General features: G+C 40.4%; 1 protein-coding gene and 3 non-coding genes across 5 annotated transcripts in view; all 4 read right to left on the reverse strand.

Moving 5' to 3' along the window:
• Window positions 1-98: 98 nt before the first annotated feature.
• Window positions 99-170, reverse strand: trnap-agg (transfer RNA proline (anticodon AGG)). Its single transcript has one exon. It is a non-coding gene; the product is annotated as a tRNA-Pro (tRNA).
• Window positions 171-1,000: 830 nt separating this feature from the next.
• Window positions 1,001-1,072, reverse strand: trnap-agg (transfer RNA proline (anticodon AGG)). The gene has a single exon. It is a non-coding gene; the product is annotated as a tRNA-Pro (tRNA).
• An 848-nt stretch (window positions 1,073-1,920) lies between these two features.
• trnap-agg (transfer RNA proline (anticodon AGG)) lies at window positions 1,921-1,992 on the reverse strand. Its single transcript has one exon. It is a non-coding gene; the product is annotated as a tRNA-Pro (tRNA).
• A 938-nt stretch (window positions 1,993-2,930) lies between these two features.
• cnot1 (CCR4-NOT transcription complex, subunit 1) overlaps window positions 2,931-23,577 on the reverse strand; it is a 28,688-nt gene continuing 8,041 nt past the window's right edge. Inside the window, exons 9-49 of one of the 2 annotated variants that reach the window (XM_014993512.2) lie at window positions 22,759-22,885; window positions 22,462-22,572; window positions 21,833-22,003; window positions 21,630-21,757; window positions 20,445-20,685; window positions 20,197-20,316; window positions 19,934-20,056; window positions 19,679-19,830; window positions 18,730-18,880; window positions 18,408-18,621; window positions 17,308-17,430; window positions 16,053-16,177; window positions 15,391-15,677; window positions 15,233-15,311; window positions 14,891-15,133; window positions 14,677-14,817; window positions 13,763-13,942; window positions 13,547-13,663; window positions 13,350-13,460; window positions 13,014-13,091; window positions 12,366-12,543; window positions 11,502-11,656; window positions 11,062-11,358; window positions 10,829-10,969; window positions 10,255-10,359; window positions 10,055-10,174; window positions 9,551-9,745; window positions 9,306-9,448; window positions 8,715-8,823; window positions 8,467-8,636; window positions 7,787-8,018; window positions 6,708-6,956; window positions 6,457-6,620; window positions 6,093-6,210; window positions 5,905-6,006; window positions 5,626-5,799; window positions 5,391-5,540; window positions 4,833-5,013; window positions 4,473-4,605; window positions 4,261-4,395; window positions 2,931-3,852 (exon numbers count right to left, since the gene is read on the reverse strand). In XM_014993512.2, the coding sequence (XP_014848998.1) occupies window positions 3,774-3,852; window positions 4,261-4,395; window positions 4,473-4,605; window positions 4,833-5,013; window positions 5,391-5,540; window positions 5,626-5,799; window positions 5,905-6,006; window positions 6,093-6,210; window positions 6,457-6,620; window positions 6,708-6,956; window positions 7,787-8,018; window positions 8,467-8,636; window positions 8,715-8,823; window positions 9,306-9,448; window positions 9,551-9,745; window positions 10,055-10,174; window positions 10,255-10,359; window positions 10,829-10,969; window positions 11,062-11,358; window positions 11,502-11,656; window positions 12,366-12,543; window positions 13,014-13,091; window positions 13,350-13,460; window positions 13,547-13,663; window positions 13,763-13,942; window positions 14,677-14,817; window positions 14,891-15,133; window positions 15,233-15,311; window positions 15,391-15,677; window positions 16,053-16,177; window positions 17,308-17,430; window positions 18,408-18,621; window positions 18,730-18,880; window positions 19,679-19,830; window positions 19,934-20,056; window positions 20,197-20,316; window positions 20,445-20,685; window positions 21,630-21,757; window positions 21,833-22,003; window positions 22,462-22,572; window positions 22,759-22,885 (6,352 nt within the window). In that variant the 3' untranslated portion in view covers window positions 2,931-3,773. Of the gene's footprint in view, window positions 3,853-4,260; window positions 4,396-4,472; window positions 4,606-4,832; window positions 5,014-5,390; window positions 5,541-5,625; window positions 5,800-5,904; window positions 6,007-6,092; window positions 6,211-6,456; window positions 6,621-6,707; window positions 6,957-7,786; window positions 8,019-8,466; window positions 8,637-8,714; window positions 8,824-9,305; window positions 9,449-9,550; window positions 9,746-10,054; window positions 10,175-10,254; window positions 10,360-10,828; window positions 10,970-11,061; window positions 11,359-11,501; window positions 11,657-12,365; window positions 12,544-13,013; window positions 13,092-13,349; window positions 13,461-13,546; window positions 13,664-13,762; window positions 13,943-14,676; window positions 14,818-14,890; window positions 15,134-15,232; window positions 15,312-15,390; window positions 15,678-16,052; window positions 16,178-17,307; window positions 17,431-18,407; window positions 18,622-18,705; window positions 18,881-19,678; window positions 19,831-19,933; window positions 20,057-20,196; window positions 20,317-20,444; window positions 20,686-21,629; window positions 21,758-21,832; window positions 22,004-22,461; window positions 22,573-22,758; window positions 22,886-23,577 lie in introns of both variants that reach the window. The other variant, XM_014993510.2, reaches the window with a different exon arrangement.

Below are 23,577 nucleotides of genomic sequence, written 5' to 3' on the forward strand. Positions count from 1 at the left end.
ACAAACTAACCTCACAGTCATGTTTTCTGGACTGTGGGATGAAACCAGAGTTCCAAGTAAGAACCCACACTTGTGCATGGAAACTAAATTATTAGAATGGGCTCGTCCGGGATTTGAACCCGGGACCTCTCGCACCCTAAGCGAGAATCATACCCCTAGACCAACGAGCCTCCTCTGACAGATGTTCACATCTGGCCACATCTTCCAAGTATAGGTGTTCAGGCTGCTGATGTGGCAGGTCAGGATCCAGGACTCCAACAGTGCCCTCTAGTGGTGGCTGTGTCAAACTGCAAACGCGACTTGTTTTCAGGTGTTTTCCGGAGGTTGAAAGGGTAAAAGTTTGGTGTTGTGAGGAGAAATTTGTGAGTTCTTTTTATTCAACTGAGCTGAGAGCAACCTCTGTCTAAAATGAACAAATAAATCCTCTTTCCTGGAGATTTCTCATATGATTTATAATAAATGTGCAGAAAAAATACAGATTTCTGGGATTCCTGAAATAATTCAAAATGCTAAAAAATAGATTTCAAAAATATGTTTAAGTTGTATATTTTTGCTGCTTCTATTTGCAAGTAGCATACATAATGCACTTGCTCACTGTATATATTTTGAATAATTCTTTGATATTCTAAAAAGCCAGGCAGCTGGCAATTTAAGTTACAGAAATTTATTCAAAATCTATCTTTGTTTAAATATAAACCAATTGAATATGATACAGTATGGAACCTTACAGAATTATTTTAAATTGTTTTTCTTCTTCTGTCCTTGCAGACGTTCAGTCTGAGCCGGAGCGTCAGCTTTTTGATGAGCGCTTCAAGGTTTTGTCCCAGATGATGGAGGAGAACGCAGCGTTTGTGTTCAGTGATCAGGGCTGCCTCACAGACTCCGAGCTGCACTCTGCACTCAAGGTAACGCAGTGAACACATGTTTTCTGGACTATGGGATGAAACCAGGGATCCCAGTAAGAACTCACACTTGTGCACGGATACTAAATTATTAAAATGGGCTCGTCCGGGATTTGAACCCGGGACCTCTCGCACCCTAAGCGAGAATCATACCCCTAGACCAACGAGCCTCCTCTGACAGATGTTCACATCTGCCTGTGCTTTCTAAGTACAGATGTTCAGTCTGCTGATGTGGCAGGTCAGGATTCAGGGCTCCAACAGTGCCCTCTAGTGATGGAGTGTGTGTGATACAGAAGCCAAGGCTTGTTTTCAACCTTCACTAAACTCTAAATATTTATTCTAAGTGAATTTCTGAGGACAAATGAGCTGAGAGCAACTTTTGTCTGAAAATGTGAATTAATCTGCTTCCTTGCAGATTAATTCACAGATTAAACACGGGTATACGTGTTTAGATTTAGATTCATTTCAGATTAAAATAAGAGAATTTCAGAGTTTGGAAAAGTTAAATTTTAAACTTTTAAACTAGAAAAAAACAGATTTTGAGATTAATCTCAGAAATTTTCTAGAAAAAAATTAACATTTCTGGGTTTCAAATGTAGGTAATTTGCGACTTCTGAATTTCCAGACTTTTAACATTTTCAACCTTTGAAACTGAGAAAGTTTTTCTTACAATAAAATGTCTGAGAACAATCTAAAAATTTCTGGGGGGGTTTCTAGCCATTTTTCAACTTATCAAACTCAGAAACTTATCAGGTGAGAACCTACGGATGCACAGAGAGAACATTCAAACTTCATGCAGCACAAAACTGTTTAAATCCAGAAGTTTTTAAAGACTTCACACATTCACTGCAGAAAAGAAAAAACAAATAAATTGACTCCACAGACCTGAACAGTTCAGTGTAGAATGAGTGAAGCAGCTCAGTTTAAAATATAACTTGAAGAAAAGCACATAGTCTGAATTGTAAGACTTAAGTCTGTGACACTGTTAAAAAGCCCAGATTTGTATGGGGGGAAAAGAGGGCTCGTCCGGGATTTGAACCCGGGACCTCTCGCACCCTAAGCGAGAATCATACCCCTAGACCAACGAGCCATGTCCATAGGGAGTTCATATCTGGTTTACTGTCCTACAATCTAAGTCTGATGTTTGCTGATGTGGTCATTTTTTTGGTCCAACACCGCCTCTGGTGGTCAGTTTGTTTTCTGAAAAAACTAAGTTTTCAGCCATCTGCAGGCGGCTGTAGGTTCAATCCAACACTTTCATTTGCGGTTTTCTTTTCCGTTTAACAGCAGATGACAACAAAAACTATAATGAATGCTAAAGAAAATTATTTTGTCATAAGGTTACAAAAGAATGTAGAAAACACCAGAAGTGTCAGGAGAAATGGGCTGGATGGAGTAAGAGTACAAACATGGCCGACTTCAAAAAAGAAAAAATTAAAATAACACAAAATACCAAGAAAATGTATGCAAACTTCTGAATTTGAAGATGGTTCTGAAAATTTTGATGTCTAAAATGTGTTTATATCACAAATATTAGTTTAGTCTGAACGAATGCAAGGAAGAAAGAGTGTGCGCCTTTCACAATGTAAATATCTGACCATGTGGTCGTCTTCATAAACCGCACCGCCCTGTTTCCGGTGCGGCCTCGTTAAATAAACTTTAGGATAATGTGACATAAACATTTGTATTTCAGTTTCCCAGTAGCAGATAAGCTACTTATGATTTGTGAAAACTGCTGTAATCCAGTTGGTTGTTGCTAGGTAACCAAAGTGTGAGCGAGTCAGTTGATTCCACCAACCTAGTTTAGCTCAGCTAGCCGTGAGGTTGAGCAGTTAGTCTTTCCACTGCCTACATCTCCCAGAATGCTCTGGGTCGGATATTCTTATAGATGTATTGTCTATTGCTATTTATATTATTATTTATATTATTTATATTATTATTGTCCAGCCATAGATTTAAGCCATCATTTGAGATTATTAAATTAACTGCCAAAATGTTTCGGTTTGAGAAAGCAAACATGGCTGCACCTTGAATGCTTTATTTTCTTTATTTATGCATACTGCAGTTAAAGTAGCAAGAACTAAAGGCAAACTAGAAAGAACTACAAAATACAACACACGGACCAATACATTTACAAAACATTCAAAATGTTACAAAATGGGCTGTATTGGTCCTTCTATTGTTCTTCAGTTCGGAACTTTGTACAAGTTGTCATTTACGATGTTATCATCACTTTGCACATTTTTTTTACAAGTGCCAGGGAGAGAGACCTCCAGAACCAGTTTGAAATGGACAAACCATCAGCAACCAGTCTCCACCACCATCACACCTGAGAGACGTGACCTCAACTTTCAGTCCCACTCAGGAAAAAAACAAAAAACAAAAACAACAACAAAAAAAACCCTCAAAGAACCAAATAAAAGTAGCAGGCAGTTTCTTCTCTCCAATCGTCAACCATTCAGCCTCAGGAAGCAAAGTAAAGTCACAAATCAGGATCTGTGTGGGAGGGAAGCAAACCAAAGACTTTGGTAGTGAAACTCTTCAGGTGTCTTTACATGTCAAAGGTATGTTTTAATCAAACATGTGAACTTTAATTCATTCGTCCACTTCCCTGCTCTCCCTTTTTTTTCTTTTTTTTTCAATATTTACAACAAAAGAAGCATTTTAAACAGCATTTCTCCTCCCGTTCTCCATCCCAAAGGGGAAAAACGAAACTCTTTAGATCCATGAACAGTAGTCCTTCCGGCCACATTTAATAGAAAAATAAAACAATGAAACTGTGGTTGCCAGTTTATCCAGTGCCAACAGTGAATTGGGAGCTGGGTGTGTGGTGATGGGATGGGCGAAGGCCGCGGTGTCTCTGTGACACAGTTAGCTGGCGCCGGTGCCCTCCATCACCTGCTGGGCCTGCTTCTGCCCCATGCAGCACTGAGCCACGGACTGGAACAACCTGCACACACACACACACACACACACACACACACACACACACACACACACACACACACACACACACACAGTAAGCATCACAGCCAGGGTTGCCAGGTCTGACAGTTTCCAGCCCAAATACAACATGAAACCCACCCAACTCCCAAAAAAAAAAAACCTGCCCAAATCTTAGTGATCAATTGTGATGATTAATCAGACTTTAAAAAAAATACATATACATATTTTTTTATTGAACCAATTAAGCTATTTTTTTAAATATTAGAAATACATTAAAATGTGTAAATACAAATTATTATTATTATTATTATTGTTGTTTAAGAAAATAAACATTTTATTGCCTAAAAAGCGATGAATGGCATTCCTTTAATAAATATGAACCCGGTGAAGAAAATGCCGGAGTTAAACTTACTTTTCGATCTCAGGCGCACAGTGAACAAAGTCGTGACTCCAGAACTTGAAGGCAGGATTCTTGATCAGCTCGATGAAGGTGATGAGGAGTCCCCAGGGGTGAGGTCTGTTGACGATCAGCCTCTCCAGCAGAACCCTGCAGGACAAGCAGAGTGCAATCAGCCGACAGAGGTTCTGATGAGGTCGACCCGACCCGGGACGAGCGGCTCTCACCTGGTGATCTGCTCCTGGATGGCCTCGGTGTTGGCCTCAGCAAACAGGTAGAGCATGGTGCAGCTGAAGTAGTGGGTGTGGCTGTTCGGGTAGCGCAGCTGATTGGCTATCGCGTTCAGGAACAAGTATCGCCCTGGAAACACGAGAAAATGGAAATGCCATCAGGTGATTCGGTTTAGCCTTAAAGTATTCACACTCTTCATTACAAACACAAACTCTTGGTATATTATCACAGTTTCATGTGATTACATTTGATGTAGTAGCTGTGAAATTTATTTCTGTATAAAAGCTGAAAGGTGTGGCATACAAATTTGTATTTATCACACAATAAAGTGATTAATTACTCAGAGGGTTTCCTACCTTCAGTGTCCAGGTCCACAGCCAGGTTCTGGAAGATGTCCATGTGTGCAGAGTGTGTGATGGTGCTCATGGACGGGGTGCTGCCCTTGTTGTGGATGTGAGCGATGGCCTGTGTGCCGACATACAACACTAACGCGTTGATCAGCTGGATGTTGTAGCGGTTTCCTGGCTCGTTCGACACCTGGAGGAAAACAAAAATGAGCAAATGTACAGTTATATAATTGCGTGTTGTTGCAGCCATTTTCACATGTGAGTGTTAAAAACTCAGAGGTGAGGGCTGTGGTGAGTTGCAGCTTACTAGGATTTAAAGTGAAACTCTAAAACAGCTCAAAATAGACAGAACTGAACAAACAAATCTCATCTTCTGAGAATGATTTTGTGCAAACAATGTAATAAACATGTTTTGTATAGGCCATAGATATTTCCTAAACTGTTCAAGGAATCATAATAGGTTGCGTTTAAGACATTTTGGGCCTTAATCTTTGATACACAGGTTGGGTTTAAGACTTTTTAAGGATGCACAGACACCCTGTGGTAGAGGAGGAAGTGGTTTCTAACCTGCAGGTTGCTGCGAAGCTCAGACAGGAAAGTCACAGGTGAGCGCGTCTTCAGGTAGGAGTCCAGATCCTTCTTGAACTGAGACGGCATGACGCCTGTGAAGTTGGTGAGGATACGGGGAGCGATGTTGATCTCACTCAGCATGTCCACCTGAAGGAACAGTGGAGAATTAAATTCAACTCCAAATATGCAGCTCATTAACAAAAAGTTAAAGTTTGGAGCTGCGTTTGGTTACCTTTAGGTTGGGCGTGAAGGGATCCGGAAGCCTCATGTTGCGTGGGAAGGCACTGAGGATAAGGTTGCGGAGCTGGATGCAGTTGGGTGGGATAACATCACAGAAGCCATAATGGTAATCACAGAGGAACTCTGGGAAATCATGCAGCAGGACCAGAAGCACCCTCAGTGTGCCCTGAACAACAAACAAGGACACATTTCAGACAAGAGAAGCATTAGATTGCTGCAAACTGCTAACCCTCCTATTCAGAGTTATTCAAACGTTATTCGTGGCCTGTACCTTGTAGAGGATTTGCATAGGTTTGTTGAGCTCTACGTTCCTCAGGAAGGGAGCCAGATACTTAAAGAGGTCAATCAGCAGCTGTGCATACATGGGCCAACCCTGAAAGAAGTTCATCATTATTTAACCTCTGAAAGATGAAAACAACCAGTTTTCAACCTCAGAGGGGGAATTCGAGGCTCTCCTACCTTCTGCTGGGGCGTGTGCGCCAGCATCCTGGCGATGAAGATGCGATGGGAGATCAGTTCCAGCCAGGCGTACACGAAGCCGGGAGCTTTGGTGGGTCTCAGGATGTGGAACGTGTTGCTGCAGGGAAGAGCAGAAACTTCAAGAATCTGATTTCACAAATAAACAAAGTAAGGGGTTACAACATATTGACATTCTGCAAAAACAGTGCAAGTCACTGTCCTTTTACCTATTATCTGCTAATGCAACATTCTTTGGTCTAATGTGTCTTTTATCTGATGTTCTTTAGGAGCTTTGTTTTTATGCCAGGAAACTGGTATATGAATTTAAATGTTGCCCAAATTTAAAACATCTCGTTTGTTTTACCAGAAGGCAGTGAGTGTCTGGAAGTTGATGGTCTCCAGGACGTGTTCGGGCGCGTTGAGCTCCAACAGCAGCATGATAAAAATCCGATGGTACGGCAGCTGCTGGAAGTCCGTGTTACGGACATCGTGGTCCTGGATCAGCACTCCAACGACAATCCCCAGGACCTGAAGCAGGACGGAGCAGAGTCAGTTTTTTACTTCTAGATTAAGATGGACTAGATGATCAACATCAAGCAGAAAAACCCAGTTTACCTTGTTGAGCAGGTTGATCTTTGTCACGGTGTTGGTGGCCTCTCCAGAGTGCTTCACTAGCAGGGCTATGAGCCGGACAAAGGCATCCAGGTTGTGGTAACATTTGGCTCTGATGATGGCTACGCTAGCTGCTGGGTTGTGCTGCTGTTCAGCCTGTGCACGATAGCTGATCTCCACGCACATTTCTGTGCACAGCCGGAAGAACCGCGTGATCAGGTCGTCGGTCTTCAGTATGCCCTGCTGGTGCATCTGAGGAGAAAACAACCAGGGAGGATGTGAGAAACAGCAGCAACACATGGATTCACTAGTTCAAGATTAAATTATCTTCAGATCCAGAGAGGAACAATCTAGAGTCAGCACAGCTTCACATATTACAACTAGGAGTCAAGCTGAAATCTGGGAGTAGTGATGGACTCTGACCCGATCCTTTAGTCACATGAAAACAGTTACGAAGTCGGCCTTCCGTCATCTGAATTACATTTCCAGGATTACAGAAATAATGTCCAAGGAAGATCTAGAGAAACTAATCCATGCTTTTGTCTTTAGTCGCATTGATTCCTGGAACAGGTCTGTCTAAAAAAATAATCAATCCTCCAACTACAACTGATCCAGAACGCTGCTGCTTGGTTTCTGACTATAACCAGGAAGACAGAGCACATCACCCCAAATCTAAAGTCGCTACACTGAGAGCAATGAATGGCTTAGCACCACAATACAGTAAAGATCTGCTGTTCCATCAACCATCCAGACCTCTCAGATCTTCTGGTTCTGCTCTGTATTCCCAGAACCAGACACATAGAAGCAGAATTCAGCTTCTATTCACCACAAACAAACTTCCAGAAAACTGCAAAACAGCTGAAACACTGACTTCCTTAACATTAAGGCTAAACAAAACACCCGTTTAGAGATGCTTTTGATTATGGAATCAACATATTTGATGAGTACCAACGATGGCGTTTTACAAAATGTAATGTGTTATGTTTTTATGACATAAAGCACTTTGAACGTCCTTATTACCGACATGTGCTATACAAATAAACTTGTAACTTGTAGACTAAAGCCTGTAAAGGAGTGCTAACCTGGCCGACAAAGGCAGAAAAAGCCTTGGTGCTGTCCCTGCCAGCTGCAGCCGAGTGATACAGGTTGACCCACTCTCTCAGCAAGTACTCTGCCTTCTCCCTCAGACCTGGAGGATCATCGTATTCGGAAGCTTGGGAAATCCCAGAGTGCATCATGAAGTTGGGCCCTCCGTGTGCCCGGTCAATCATGGCTTCGTAATTGGAGCGAACGACATCCATCAGCTGGGGAAGCCTGAAGATGATGAGGAGCGAGTCAGCAGAGGTCCAAAATATCAGGATAAACTTCAAATTCATCACCACAATTACACAATTAGCCTTCTTATTATTGATAATGGTCCAACATTTTAGTAATCATCTTTTCCAAATATCTTATAACAGTTTTTATAGCAAAGAACAAATATCGTTGCTTTCTATGTCCTCAATAAATGTAATAAAAACTTTTATTTTTTGGTTACAAGTCCTTAAAATCCTCAATGATTTAGTTTGGTGTCGAGTCTTGATGCTTTTATACCCAAATGATGAGTCAGAATGAAGTACCTGTACTCAGGTGTAAAAATGAAGGTGAAAGAATAAACATTAATGTATGTAGGAAAAGATTAAAATACAGCCTGAAAACACAATATAAGTAAATAAATCTGGCACTTCCTGTTTTAGTTTTATTTTGTGAATGAGGTCATTACCCCTCGGGTGCGTTGGCTCTGGAGTGTGCGCAGGTTCTCATCAGAATCTCGATGGTCTGGAAGAGGTCGGCCTCCGTGACGTGGCTCACGCTGCGCTCGTCCACCAGCAGCAGCTTCACCAGCTGCATGGCGAATGCCACCGCCATGTAGTGGAGTCCATTTTCCATCGACTGAAAGACGACATAAATCAATTCAGTAACGCCTCAGACTAAAGGGAGAAAACCAGGAAGTAAAGTCAGTGTTTCTACCTGCGCCAGGTGCACATCGTACTGCTGCATGTTCACCAGATGGTTCCTGATCAGAAGCTCCACTGCTTCCACGTTATACTTGTATTCATCCCGACATTCAATCAGACACCTATAAACACACAGAGCAGATTTCACGTCAGGTTTTCATTAACAGAGCACAAGAGTGCAGTTTTCACAAAGGTAAATTCAGACATTTTCAAAGATTGAGGCAAGTTTCCACTAAAAGTTTCAATTCACTGATAGATGATATAATTTATTACCGATATTAATATCTTGTGATAATATTTTATATTCTACAGCAGGGACAAAGAAAACTAAAATATAACAAAAATGTATGTTTTGGAATGTGTCTCACTCACACCTGACTGATCAGAGAACAAAACACTAAGAGTAACAACATTGATCAATGTAAATAATATAAGCCAGACAACATTTATATTAATTGTACAGAAATCAGGTACTTTTAAAACTTTGAAAATACTTAAATGAAATTCCAGCATTTTTGTAGATTGCATACAAACCATGAAAGACTCCATAATATATATATTTGTTAGTATTAAACTGTCCTAAAATACAGAGCAGTGAATTTACCTGGTAATCTGCTTATTGCACCACTGCGGTCCGTAGGCCCGTCCATCCTGCAGAGCTTTCAGCACCAGCAGGTGGCACTCTCTGTAGCGAAGCAGCAGGTCAGCATCAGCACCACTGGTGGCGTCCAGGAGACCTTCAACGGCCTTATGACAGAGAAAGCAGCTCCGTTACACATCAGGAGCCTCATATGTTTCCATAACAACCACGCCTCAGCTGCCGGGTGTCTGCCACTGAAGCAGTCCTACCTTCTGCAGGAGGCCCAGGGCAGCAATGCCATCCCTGGAGTTTCGTGCCAAAGCCACGGCTTCCAGCAGGTTCCGCAGACCTTGGGTCAGCGGGTTCATGGCGAGCGCTGGAGGAATGGCATGAAGGTGCTGCTCCAAGTCTGTGATGCATTTATCGTAGATCTGAGCCACGTCGTCAGTGGCCCAGGCTTGTTGCTAAGCAAAGTAAAGGAAATAAAGTTAAAATCATTTCTAATTTAACTACATTTTATGGGGTTGTCAGAAAGTTCTGAATTATGGGAAGTGGTTAATAAAGTAAAGCAACTTATTTTCAAAACTCCTGTGGAAGAAACTATCAGAAAAAAAAACACAAAATTAAATAACTCCATGTAATTACAAACTCTTTATAGAAAATGTAGTTCATTTGAAACCTAAGATGTAATTTTATTAATGTAATGACATCTTAAGATCCTGTTGAGGTTTTCCAACTATAACCCTTCCGTTAATCAGTTACTAAAAATTTACCTTCATGGGTTGAGCCAGGAAGCCAGTGGGTTGGGAGAGATCGTTGCTTGGTAAGAAACCGGGAATGTTCCTCGCAAACTCCTCATAAACAGCCAGCTGTTTAGGGTCCACTCCTCCCACCTGAGACAGAGAGCAGCAGTGAGCGAGGCTGGGTGAGAACTAGCTGATAGCTTCATGACCGGGCAGGGCGGCGGCGTTACCTTGAGTCTGATCTGTTCCGGCATGCGCTCAGCCTGGTAGGTCAGGACGACGGGGTCGCAGTAGCGACGGCCTTCCTGCCGCGCGTGCTTCCTCAGCTCAAACTCCTTCAGCAAAGAGCAGATTAAAACAATGATGAGTAAAAAGCGTTTGGATCAGTAATATTAAGAATTACTGAATTACCTGAGGTTGTTTTGTTATACTTCAAATTCCGTTTTATTTTTTCCACCAAAATTCAATTATCAATCTAAGGAACTTGTTTAATTATGTGACTGACTAGAGGAAGAGACAATAAACTAGAACATTTAAAACAATTCTGTAAGGTTCCATATTGTATCAAATTTCACCAGTTTATACTTAAAATAGGTTGGTGAATACATTTCTGTAATTTAAATGACCAGTATAATAAAATATATATAATATTCACAAATAGGAGAGAAACACATAAAACACATTTTATAATCTTTTTTGAGTCTTGAATAGATTCAGAAATCCCATGACTAGGAATTTAAATTAGTTTTCTGCACCTCTACCAACAGGTGCCATGATGGAGAAGAGTCAGAGTTATCGACTCACTGTGGCCAGCCTCTTGTCCATTTCAGGTCCAGCTTTCTCCACTGCAGTTTTCTGGATGAAGCAACAGGCCAGTTCACAGTTATCCTGAGCAATCCTGGCTGCAGCCTCCTCCATCATTTCTCTCTGCTGTGGCGTCGGCGCCTGGTGATAACGACGAACACAGAAGCCATGAAGGACTCCGACATGGAAAGAATAAACTGAGGTGCGTGAGCCGCCAGTGGCACTCGGCTCACCCTGAGCGCCGCAGCGAAGCTGTTCTTCAGATTGGTGGCGATGCTCATCAGAAGCGGCTCGCGGCAGGTGATCATGGCCATGCCAGCAGTCAGGTTTCTCATCATGTGGTGGGCGGCTACGCGCATGCGAGACTCCTCCGAATCCAGGGCAAAGTCCTTCCTGATGATCTGCTCACATGTTGTCATGGCAATTTTGATGGAGCGGTCCACCACGGGGTGCACCAGCTCCTGGACCGCTCGCTCCACAGACTGACGCACGCACTGTTTGAGCTGAGGATGAGCCTGCAGCAGAGCGATCTGCAGGCAGGAAGGAGAACAGGATCCCTGTCAGATCAACTGAGAGGCGTCCGCTGGACCAGTGGATCATATTTATAAAGTATCTAATTTTCAGCCAAATATTTCCCGGGATCATTAATATTTGCTTGATTTTTTCGACTTACGTTGACATTAATGTTGATATGTGGAGCCAGGCCTGCCAGGGCGTAGACATTGATGTCATGGTAACTGAACTGAGGCGTGGGCGGCCCGGTGGTGGTGCAGGTGGTGGTGGTGGCAGCCGGGGTTGTAGAAGGAGCTGGAAACGGAACAAAGTCACCTGTTGGCCACAAAAAGCAGGTCAGAAAAACAACAATAAGTACTTTAGCAAGTCATTTTAAAGATGCAGTATACAACTTTTATAAACAATATTTTCTACATATTTGTTGAAACTGTCACCATGTTGTTGTAGAGGAAGGCTTAAGAAAAACCTGTTCTGCCTTCTCCCAGTGCTAACCAGAAACAACCAATAGGAGCCAGGATGACCGTCTTAGCGCCGTCAATCATGACTGTGTATGCGCAGCTCCCTCCCATTTGCCCTCTGCTACCATGTAGCTTATTCCTGTCAGCAGTCTGTTGTGAATGCTAAAGCTAGTAGCATGGCCACCGATCACAGAGGATAAATAGTTTTTCTGTGACGGTGAGTTGTTCCTCTGCTTTTTGCAGATTTAGCAGCGTGTTCAAGAGATTGATTGACAGCATTAAAACCCGCCTCCCAGCCCTGATTGGTTGTTTACCGAAAGCAGTGAACTCATTCACACAGCAGCAGTAGGTCAGGGAGAAGATTGATCTTTTCACAGATTATCTGTCTCTTATACAGCCGCAACATGACGACATTTTAACAAATGTGTTAGAAACTTTTTTTTTCAAAAGTACTGCAGCTTTAATGCACATTTTACTTTAACGCTACAAAAGGTTAATATTTATGGCCATTTTTTCAGTATGTTTCTGAAGAATGTGAAAACAGAAACTTGGCATGAGGTGATAACCTGTGGTAGGAGGCGGCAGGATTTCGTCTGGTGGCTTGGCTTCTTTCTTTGGTGCAGACAGCTGCTCCTCCAGGTTCTTCAGCTTGTCTTTGTCCTTCAGCAGGTTCCCTGGCTTCAGCTCATTGATGTCCAGAGACAAGTTCTTACACAGAACTTCAATCTCAAACTTCAAATTCAACTGAAGAAGATAAGAACAAGAAATGAGAAAAAAATTATTCCATTTTGGTTTTGGACTGGATAGAAAACAACTGAATAAATTGCCGCCACTTTATGATACCGTCAACAGTGAACTACCAACTCCAGGTCAATTACCTCCCTTATTTCCTGTACTTTAGCAACTGTGTGCAAGTGTATTTTTTTTATTAAGCTCATTTTATTATAATTTTTAAACAAACTTACATATTTTCCATCTATACCCAGTTTTTGTTTACTAGATGCACCAGTTGCCACTAGACCCCTTGTTGAAATACATTAAATGTGTCACATACACCAAAATCCCAGTTGCTGATTAGTCAAATATTCAAAAAATTCATCTAATTTAGTCTGCCATTTTTCATATAGTGAGAATGTAAATTATGGCACCAAGATGAGTGAAACCTGTAAGAAAATCAGAGCTGCTCCACCTCTGGGGTGGAGGAAGTGATTTACCTTGAGGTCATGTTCCTGATGGAGCTCAGCGAGAACATTCATGATGGCCATAGTCCAAGGGTTCTGAGGCCTGAAGACCTGCAGCATGAAAATATAGATTTAGCAATTAAATCAAATTTATATTGTACATTTACAAAACCACAGCACAAGTTTTGTACATAAAATGTCAAAAAAGAAAATCTTGAGCACAAAAAAAAAAAAAAAAAAAAAAACACTACAAAGTTAAAAATCACAGTTCAGATTTTATGTTCTTTTGGGTCTTTTTGTCCCTGATTTGTGTGTAAAAATCAACTTGAACCGACACATTAACCAGAACACATTCATCCATTTGCTCACCATGCTCCGTAGGCTAGACTCCAAGACTTTGGCCACAAAGGGAACCACATAGAGGAGCTCCTGCTGGCCTTTCACATAGGCTTCTAGCAAGAGAGATTTGAGCTCCAGGTCCTGAAAAAAACAGGGAGAATGTGCTTTACGCTGCTGTAGGAGGACAGAAACTGTGCTAGTATTTACAGCATGACTCCAGCTCTTACTGTGTAGAGGATTGGCTTGTTTTTGGCCAGTGTGATCATGCCCAACCAGTGGCCAAGGTTCTTCAGCAGGGAGCGATCGGAGAAGTTAGCAGCTGCCTTGTCAGAGGTTAGAAGCACCTGTCAAACAGATGATCATGATTATTATGGTGATGCCTGCAAAATAATATTAAAGCCCTTACAGGGACTAAATAACATTGTTTTGAAGTGAAGGTGTACCTTGATATTCCTGTAAGTTTCACTGAGAACCATCTTGACAAACTCCGGGTTCTTCAGTGTGTCCAAAAAGTTGGAATAGAGACTGTGAAAGTTTGGCTCAATGCTAACGCGCTTCATCACTAGGTACTGAGACACCCACGGCATAAACTCTTCCTTCACCGTTTCCTTCAACTCCTCTACCTGTTTTTTGGAAAAAGAAAACAGATGCTGCTTAAAGAAGAGCAAAGAAACACCAGGGAGTAAAGTTCTAGTATTTCTGGCTATATCCTCTTTGTCATATTGCTCAGAAAATATACAGATAGAAAGAGGTACCGACATATTGGTTAAGTTACAAAAAAATTAGTATTCTTAATAAAAGAAGGATGCCAACTAATAAACTTTTTAATGAGTAGTACTTTAAAATTCAAAGACTTTGTACATGCAAAATATTGGAAATAATGAATAAAGAATTGAAACAAATTCTTCCTTCTGGAATTCAGAAACTATTTAATTGAAGAACATTTACTAATATTTGAAGATGCTAAAGAAAAAAGTAAAATTTGAAACTAGAATGAGTTTAATGATCTCAAACTATTTTCTTTCTTGGTGAGCTTTAAAATGTAAAATTATATGGACAGAATGCATAAAAGTTGTACCAAACTTGTTCAAGGATCAGCCAACAGATAAGACATTTTATTTTCTAGTTCTTGGGTTCCACACCCCTTTCTGATGCCGCCCTGGTTAACTGCCCACATTTCGAAAACTTCCACTGTATTCACAGTTTCAAAAAATATTTTGTCTCAAACTGTCCAAACATTTTAGGTTTAATCTGCGTTATGTAATATTAACACGTAAAAATGTTCAGGTTAATTGCAAGTGGCAATGTTAACATCCCTGAAATTAAAAAAATAAAGATGAGATGAATTTTTCTTTACCTTCTGTGTCATGTTGGACTGAGAAAGGTTGTTGAAGATGAAAGCAATCTTCTCTTGGACATTCTCTGGAGGTTCTACAATCCGTTCGGTTTGATCCGTCGCCACCAGAAGCGTGTCGATGTTGGTAGTGTTTATGGAAGGCTGGTGGGAGAAACCAACGTTTGTGAGCGTGTTGTTGCAGATTAACAATAATGAGTTATAACATCAAACCTACAGGCATATCCTTCTTGAAGGTGCTCTGCGTGGGCCTTGAGATGGTGCCTGTTTTGGCTGCAGTGGTTGTTGTGGTGGTGGTGGTGGTGGCCAGTGTACTGGGCTGGCCCGGCTGGGGGGCTTTGAGGCTGGGCGGCTGCTGGGACTGAGCCTGAGCGTGGGCCAGGGCGACGCTTCCAGGTGTAGTGATGGATCCCTGCATCTTCACCGGAGGGTCACGTGACTGTTGGCCATACTCGATATACTGCACACACAGGATGTTTAAAGAAGCAGAGCGGGAGAGTTAATCTATATGAAGGCGAGACGCGGCGTAGCCCTACAAACACTCAGAGAGCATCATTACCTCTTGTAAATGGTGAGGAAACTGCAAGAAGTGAGCAATTGAAGCCAAGTGTTGACAGTACTGAGGGTAGTCTTTAAGTCTAGAAAGAGAAATTATATGTATTAGCCTTAAACACATTACATTTCACATGAATGACGATGAAAAACCCGTTTAAAGACCTGTTTTTGAATCTATCCAGTGCAGCAATTCCAAAGTAATACATTTTGGATCCAAACGGTTTCCGTAAGGCTTCAAGAACGTATCTCAGGGCCAGACCCAGCGCCATGTAGGTGACCAAACCCTTCTCAATGATGCCACCAAAGAGGCAGGCAGTGATGTGCAGTTCTTTGTCCGGATACTGAGGGAAGAATCGGTATTCCTCAAATAAGTTTCGAAGCATGCAGTTGAACACCTCTCGTTCTCGCTTGATGGTCGAGTCCTTAAACCTCTGAAGCATCTCCAGAACCTGGAGAGAAACAATATTTAGAGATAAAACACCAGAGTTCACACAAAACATAAAATCTTACCAAGCATTTCTTGTCTAATTCCTAGAGATGTGAATCTTTCAGTGTCTAAGGATTCGATTCCAATGTTTTCTCCATTTGATAAAATGACTGATTTTATCAGTCATGTCTAAATATTTGTCTTAAATCTTTAGACAAAAAGGATGAACAAATGAACAGAGAGGCAACATTTAGACAATAAGAGGAAATAGAAAGTTTTCCAGATTTACACCAAAGGCTTTAAATCAAAGGTCATTTACAACTTAATGAGTTTATTTAGTGTATTCAGTGACAGGAAGTAAAAACCTGACAACAGTATCACTCAAAGTGGAGCTTACTTCGTCCACAGACATGGTCGGGTGAGGTGGGTGGTTGTAGATACGCTGGAAGTAACTGTTTGCTTCGTCGTCGATCTCCTTACTAAAGTGCTGGTTAGCCTCTGGCCACACCTGAGAAAGATCAGCTAGAAAACAGAAAGAGCAGAAATATTACCTTTAGATCGCACTGTAGCACAAATTTAAAGTCTTATGAGCATCAGCACTGACTGAATGATGAAAATAAGCCCAATACAATAATGTAAAGGTATCATTTAAAAATAAAAAAAAGTTGCTCGCAGGCTTTAGTATTTACAAATATAAACGCTGCCAAAAACATTATTAAAATTTTGACATGTCAGTACAAAACATTTCCTGATTTCCGTCTTTTTTTTTTTTTAACCCTTTGGTTTATTTTTTTATTATTTTTTTGGCAAAGGAACCAACAGAGATCACCTCAACTTCTAAAGCTTCAAGTAATCAAATCTGCACATATTTCCCCAACAGTAACTGTGACCTTTGCTTTGTTAGTGAAAATGGAAGTGACTGTGGTGTCATCGCAGACTCCAGAGCGTCTAAGTCTGTGTGGGAAGCCTGGGATCAGAACTTGGGAGCAGATGTTTCCCTAATTCAACAACATTATTGGGAATTAAGATCAAAATACAAAAAGTAAATTATAGATGGGTTTCAGCACCAAAAAATAAATAAAAATAAAATAAAAAATCTCACTTGAGATGCATCCATCTCTGCATGGCCAATTAGATTTTCTTCTAGGTCTGACCTGCCAATTGTTTGGGTTTTTCTTCCATTTTAAGGGCAATAACGTAAAAGAAATTATACTACAAGTCCATTAATAGAAGTAATAATTTAATAATCCCAAAACTGAACAAAATGCAGCTGCTTTATCCATGAACACCCAAAACAGTAGTTCTTCGCATGAATAAATGTCCAAACTTAGAGAAAAATTGTCCCATTTCAATCTCTGATACATGCATATCTTCTAAAACACAATAAAATGGGGCAATCAGCGTAAGCAGACAAGGAATGGAAGACTGAGCTGTATTTCCTCTTCAAAAATTGCCACAATTTTTCACAGATTTAAAGCAAATTCAGTGGGAGAGCTCATGATAATTAACTCAAGGCTCCAAATCAAGCAGTTCAAGATCAAATTTACAAACTAAAGCAGTCGTTACTTGAAGAGGAAATACAGTGCAGAGCAACGCAGGGCGGGGCTCTCAGTCACACCACTACCATCGCCACTTACAGGCCTTCATCTTACTCTGCTGAAAGGTAGGAGGGTTCAGGACAGGTGTGCTCATCTTCCTGGTGCCGAAGGGATCCGTGCTGACTGACGGCATTCCCAGACTGGAGCCGATGCTGGAGCCAATGCTGGAGCTGATGGCTGAACAAAGCAGAAACTTCAATCACACAAAGATTAACCAACAGAACTTCAGCCTAACTGTGGCTTTACTATAGCCCCTTGGATTCATGTTGGTTTTATGCAACTATAATTACTCATTAAAGACGCAGTATATAAAAATCTATTGTTTGGGGGTTTTTAAGCATATTTGTTAAAACTGTCACTAGGTATAATCAGGAAAACTGTTCATCTGTTGTCATTGGTGGTCATGCTAACTAGCCTGAGCATTCATTACAGGCTCTGCTGTACACAGGCATGATTGACAGCTTTAAGACCCTCCCCCTGGCTCTGATTGGTTGTTTCTGACCAAGCTGTGTATTTCTGCAGTTAGAACTGGGAGAATGCAGAGCAGCTAATTTTTTTAAACAGATTATCATGTAATAAATATACTGTCACAACAACGTGGTAGTTTTAACTTGGTCTGTCGTAACAAATTTTGCTGGACGATAAATTTTCCCAGAAGTTATTGTGATAATGATGTTTTCAGACCATTTTTAAGTAACATAGTGGTAATGGCATAATAATGCAAGAACACATCTTTAAATTATAATGAACATTTAACACTGGAACAGGAAGACATTAAATATCCAAAATAAATAAAAACAAACAATAAATAAAATGTCTCTGTAAACACAATTATCATTAAAAATGGCTAGTTGAGACCAAAATATCAGATTGATCACTTTTGTGATCCAGTTTTTGGTAGAAAGAGAGAATAAAGGAAAAACTAAGTAATTGAAATGGAAATCATTGACCTCATTTTAACTTTATTATGCGATTGATTCATTGCTTATTGCAACAGGCCTAATTTTAATATCTAAAAATCTTTTTTTTATAAAAATCACAAACTGCAGCTTTAATCTAATTTGTTAAACTTACAGTGACAGTGTTGTGTTAAACTGTCTGATCAGAAATATGAATGTTTTGGTGTGTGAAGGAAAACCAAAAAGGATAAGTACCAGAGTCCATACTAGGAAGCTGGGAACTGATACTGCTATGAACCCCAAAAGGTGTGGTGGGGTTTGGGTTTGGAAGAGGAGGGAAGGCCTTTGAGGGGGACAGAGGGTTAGTGAGAGCCGAGGTCAGTGAATTGGCGAGGCACTGCAAGCTCTGAGTGTGGGAGGTGGCGGTGCTGCCCAGACTCAAGGCGCTTATGCCAGTCAGAGTGTCCATCTGGAGAACAGAAGGAGGAAAAGACTGAACCAGAGCTAAACGCAGCAGATCTACACCAATGCAAAATGTTTTCTGTCAAAGTACCGTTTGTTTGTCACATGCCGATACCTGTACAGGTGAGATGGCATCCAGGCTGCTGGTGCTTGGGGCGCGCCCCTTCGGCATCACTCCTGGTGGAGGCTGCCGAGCTTTATTCATTACATTGCTACGGTTGGCGACCATGGTGAGGATCGTCTCCGACAATTCCTGGGACACACTCCTGAGGGCGGAGGAGGGGAAACGGAAAATTAAATATACCTGTAAACACGTTACTGGTCAAGTAAGAACAGCAGAAAAATAAAGATAAAATGGTTTAAAACATTAATGAAAATGCGACAGAAGTTAATCACACATTTTACAATCAAAATTAAGCTGCAAATAATACAACATTAATTAAAAATCTAAAATTACAGACTATATTGGTAGCCACACGTTTAAGGTTTTCTGCAGGAAAAGATTTAAAAAAGGTTTGCAAAATGGACTTTTTTCAGCAATATGAACAGAAAACATTTGAAAATATTGCTGAGTTTACCCATGTTTAATAAACTAATGAAAATCAGATGTGCGTGCACCAACATCTGCTTTCATGTAAAAGTCACTGGATAGATGTGGTCCTATTCACAAGAAAACTAAGGAGAACGCAGAAAGTATGAAAACATTTTCAATTGTGACAAGATTTTATTTTTGCCTTCATTAGAAATAAAACCTGTCCATCTACATCATCCACCTTTGTATCATTCTTGAACTGTGGGGCCGAACAAAATTATTAGAGTACAATATTCAGCTCCCTGCAGACATGTTGTAAAAGAAATGCCATTTCCTTTTTAACAGCCTCTTACATTTTTTGCTCAATCACAGATTATGAAAATGACAAAATCCTGCAGTAAAAGCTCCCACGCTGTTGTTGCATCATACCCCCAGTGGAGTAATGGTGCATTCAATAATCAGAAAGAGTTCAGATTTTTTAGTTTCATTCCAAACACCAACAGCTGTAACAACAAACAATGCTGCTTCTCACCCTGCACATGACTGCAAACAGGCAAGCATGGTGGCTAAAGTCTCTGGGGGCAGCTGGGCACTTTTGGGCTGGTCCTTGTCAGGAGCCAGACCTCCCATGATGGATGGGCAGCGTCTCTTCAGAAACGTAACGCATGCCTGGATGAACGGTTCCTTTGATGGGGAAGAAACAAAAAATAAATAAATTTTGGATTAAATGACTTAATATTTAGCAAAAGCTCTGTTAAAAGTATTTGCATATATTTTTCAGACTTACTCCATGCTCCCGGATTTTGTCAGTGAGCCATTTATCAAGTTTGAGGTATTCACGGCGAGAGGCGAGTGCAGCGAGGTCAATGACAAAGGCAAACGGAGTAGCATTCAGCAGCATCGATAGAGACTGAAAAGAGAAAATGAGTTAGTCATTTGGAACTACAAAAGTTAGAATTTTACTCAGCAATGGCAGAAAATATGTTTTTGCCATGAAGATGAATCCATATTTTTGGAAAATAAGTAAAAGATTAAACAGTATAAACAAACCTTCAAGTCCTGGGCCACATCCAGGATGCGAGACAGCTTGGCCTGGTCATACTGCTCCCCTCTCATGTACCACTCAGCCATCGAATGCATAATCAGCTGACGAATGGAAGGAGACTGACCCTGTGGATGAGAACACCAAAATAACAGGTCACTTTGAGCCAGTGATCAAGGCACAATAAAAAAAAAAACATGTCAACTAATAAAAGGCAAATACTGGTTTATTCAGCTAAAATTAGAAAAGGACCAACCTGTCCATGCCAGGCGTAGTGCAGGATAATGGCAGAGTTGGGGTGGTTGCCAAGAAAGATGGGCATGAGGGTGGAAATGAGCTCATGGCGCAACGTGTGCCAGGAGGTGGAGATCTGCAGTAGAGCCAACACCAACATGTCCGGGCAGTGCTTGATGGGGAAGCTGAAGAGCTGCTTCACCTGTTCGTATTGCCCAAGCTCAGAGAGTCTGAGGAGACTCTCCACCAAGTCCAGACTTTTCCTGCAGGACGTTACAGAAACTTTGTGAAAGAAATCAACGGAAAACTGTTTGATATTTTGAAAGGGATGAACATTTAAAGCAGTGGTGACCAAACTTTTTGCTCCAGAGGCCAAAACTGGCTAATTTAAACTATAGGCTATAAAAACTATAAAATAACAATTTTATATTTTAAACTATAAAATTCATTAAATTAGAAATTAGTTTGTGTTTTTTTAATTTATTTGTTTAATCTGCTCACCATGTTTTTAAAAATGAAATCTGTATACACTGCAAAAACATAATATCTCACCAAGTATATCTGTCTAGTTTTTGTGTAAATATCTTAGTATCCTTGAAGTAAGAAAACTAATTTATAAGTAACTTTCCAGCAAAAATATAGGAGCTTTTTTAAGTCAATAAATCCTTAACATTGATGAAAAAGTACTACTTCCACTGGTAGATTATTTCACTTAAAACATGGGGAAATTTTCTTAAGTAATCCGCCAATAGAACTAGTACTTTTTCATCAACATTAAGGATTTATTGACTTAATACAAACTCCTATTGTGCCAAAAAGTTACTTTGTCCCAAAAAGTTACTTGTGAGTTAGTTTTACCTTATTTAAAGTGTACAAAGACAAAAGTACTTAAGATTTTGTGCTTTTGCAGTGTATCATTAAAGATCCAAAACATAAAAAGACTTTTGGAATGTTGCTTCACAAAAAGATAATCCTACATTTTACACATTTTTTGGGGTGAAGTTTTCTATTTTGTTGGCCAAATTTTTACCTTTATCGACTTGTGGTCAGACGCTGAACAAAAAAATATTAAGGGTCACACTTTGGACACCCCTGCTTTAAAGAGAGTTACTCAAACCTTTTGTCTGTTGTCAGAGTAACACCTTATGCATGTAACACATTCATATTATATCTCTTGGATGCAGCAGTAAGACTCCTGCTTTCCTACCATGTAGCAATCTCCCTGTTGTCATCCTCAGGTGGGGCTTTAAGGAGGTCAATGACCACAGTGTGACATGGGTAGTCAGCAAAGCAGAACACTTCTGGGTTTATCAGAGAGTACTGAATAAACGACAGCTGAAAAACAAAAACTCACACTTAGACAAAATACTATGTCAAATCTAGATCCTATGTTTGTCCAACAGCAGTTACCTGTCCCTCTGCATGTTTCCACGAGCGGTAAATGAGATCGACGGGGAAGACCTCCATCCCCAGCCCCCGCTGGATCCCATACACCACGATCTGCAGGCCCTTGCTGTCCCGGATCAGAAATCCGGGGTGGTCCAGTTCGTACGTCACCTCTTTGAAGTTCAGGTTGGGATTCTAAGACAGTCATGAAACACAAAAAACAAACAAGAAACATTTAACACCGTTACTTTTCTGAGCAAGTAGAACAAGATTCTGCTCGGAAACAGAACTGCAACTGAACAATATCTGGAGAGCCTCTTGGTGGAGTTGTTGGTAATTGCAATGAAAATATAAATTATGGTTCAGTAAAAATGTTCTAGGACTTTTTCAACTTCACCAAGCCTCCACTCTGTGCACTTTAGGTTCAATAACTATAAAAATGCCCAACTGTGCTGATAGCATCACACCTGCAGAACTCCAGGAAATAGCACCAAGTGACTTTCTTTAATAGAATGTTTATTCAGAGTAATTCCATTATTATTTCCAAATTCTGTCCCTTGCTATAAGAAAAAAAAAAATCTTGATAATTCTGACAACCAATCAAACATAAAAGAACTAGAAGGTTTATTTTCACGATCAAACCCTTTCCTTACCACTTCTTTGACGATGTCAATAAGAACCTCAACATTCCACGTATGGGCCTGTGAGCCGTCGTTCTTGTCCTTACCATCACTCCAAATTCCACTTCCTGGAGCAGAAATGGACTGTGGGGAAAAAATTAAAATCAAAAACATACAGAACAACAATGTAATAATGTGTAAATAAAAAAAATTTGAACGAGCTGCATTTAAATTTTAAAAAATTATATTTAAAACTTCCAGTGTATGTAAAGCATGTAGCATCAAACCTATGTTGTGAAATTAATTTTAGGCGAGAAACAGATGCCTTACCTGAAGTGGGATGCCATCAGACAGGCCGGAGTGTGTCCGGGCCATCATTCCCAGAACCCTGGCTACCTGGCTGGCTGTCACCTCTCTCACCCCATACTGGAGGATTATGTTTCTGCATTCGTCAAGACTGGAGACAGAAGGACACCAACCATGTCAGGGGTGAATGTCCAGAAAACCCTGGAACTAATAATTCCCAACAGCTCATTTCATACTGAACAAAGAGAACAGAACTCAGAAATAAAGATCGAAGGGTTCAAACTGCAACCATCACATTGCAATTTGCAACTAATTTTTGCAGCAGTACATTTTTCTATAATCAGAAATTGTTTTATTTTTTTGTAACTTTGTGAATAGAGTTACTCTGCCTTCTGTATTGGCTGTTGAGATTATGTGTTTTGAAAATTTTGGACTTTTCAGTTTCAAACAGAGTCCCAGTTTTTCTTTAATTGCATCCATTTTAAATTCCAACAAGATTAGACTCACTAAAAATACAAAATCTGACCAAGTATTTTTATGCAATTTCTAGTGTAAATTTTTCAGTACACTTAAAATGATACCAAAATAACTTGAATGTAACTTTTTAGCAAGAAATAGGAACTTGTTTTAAGTCAACAGTTCCTTAATATTAATGAAAAATTACTAATTCCATTGGCAGATTATTTCACTTATAACATGGGAGAAATGTCTTGTTATATGTGAAAGAATCTGCCAATGGAACTAGTAATTTATCAACATTAAGCAATTGCTTACTTAAAACAAACTTCTATATCTTGCTGAAAAGTCACCTTAAAGTTGGTGTTTTTGAAATAAGACAAAACT

This window comes from Poecilia mexicana, unplaced genomic scaffold (assembly GCF_051168715.1).
Source record: "Poecilia mexicana isolate PSO_F unplaced genomic scaffold, ASM5116871v1 scaffold_6, whole genome shotgun sequence".
NCBI classification, from domain to species: domain Eukaryota; kingdom Metazoa; phylum Chordata; class Actinopteri; order Cyprinodontiformes; family Poeciliidae; genus Poecilia; species Poecilia mexicana.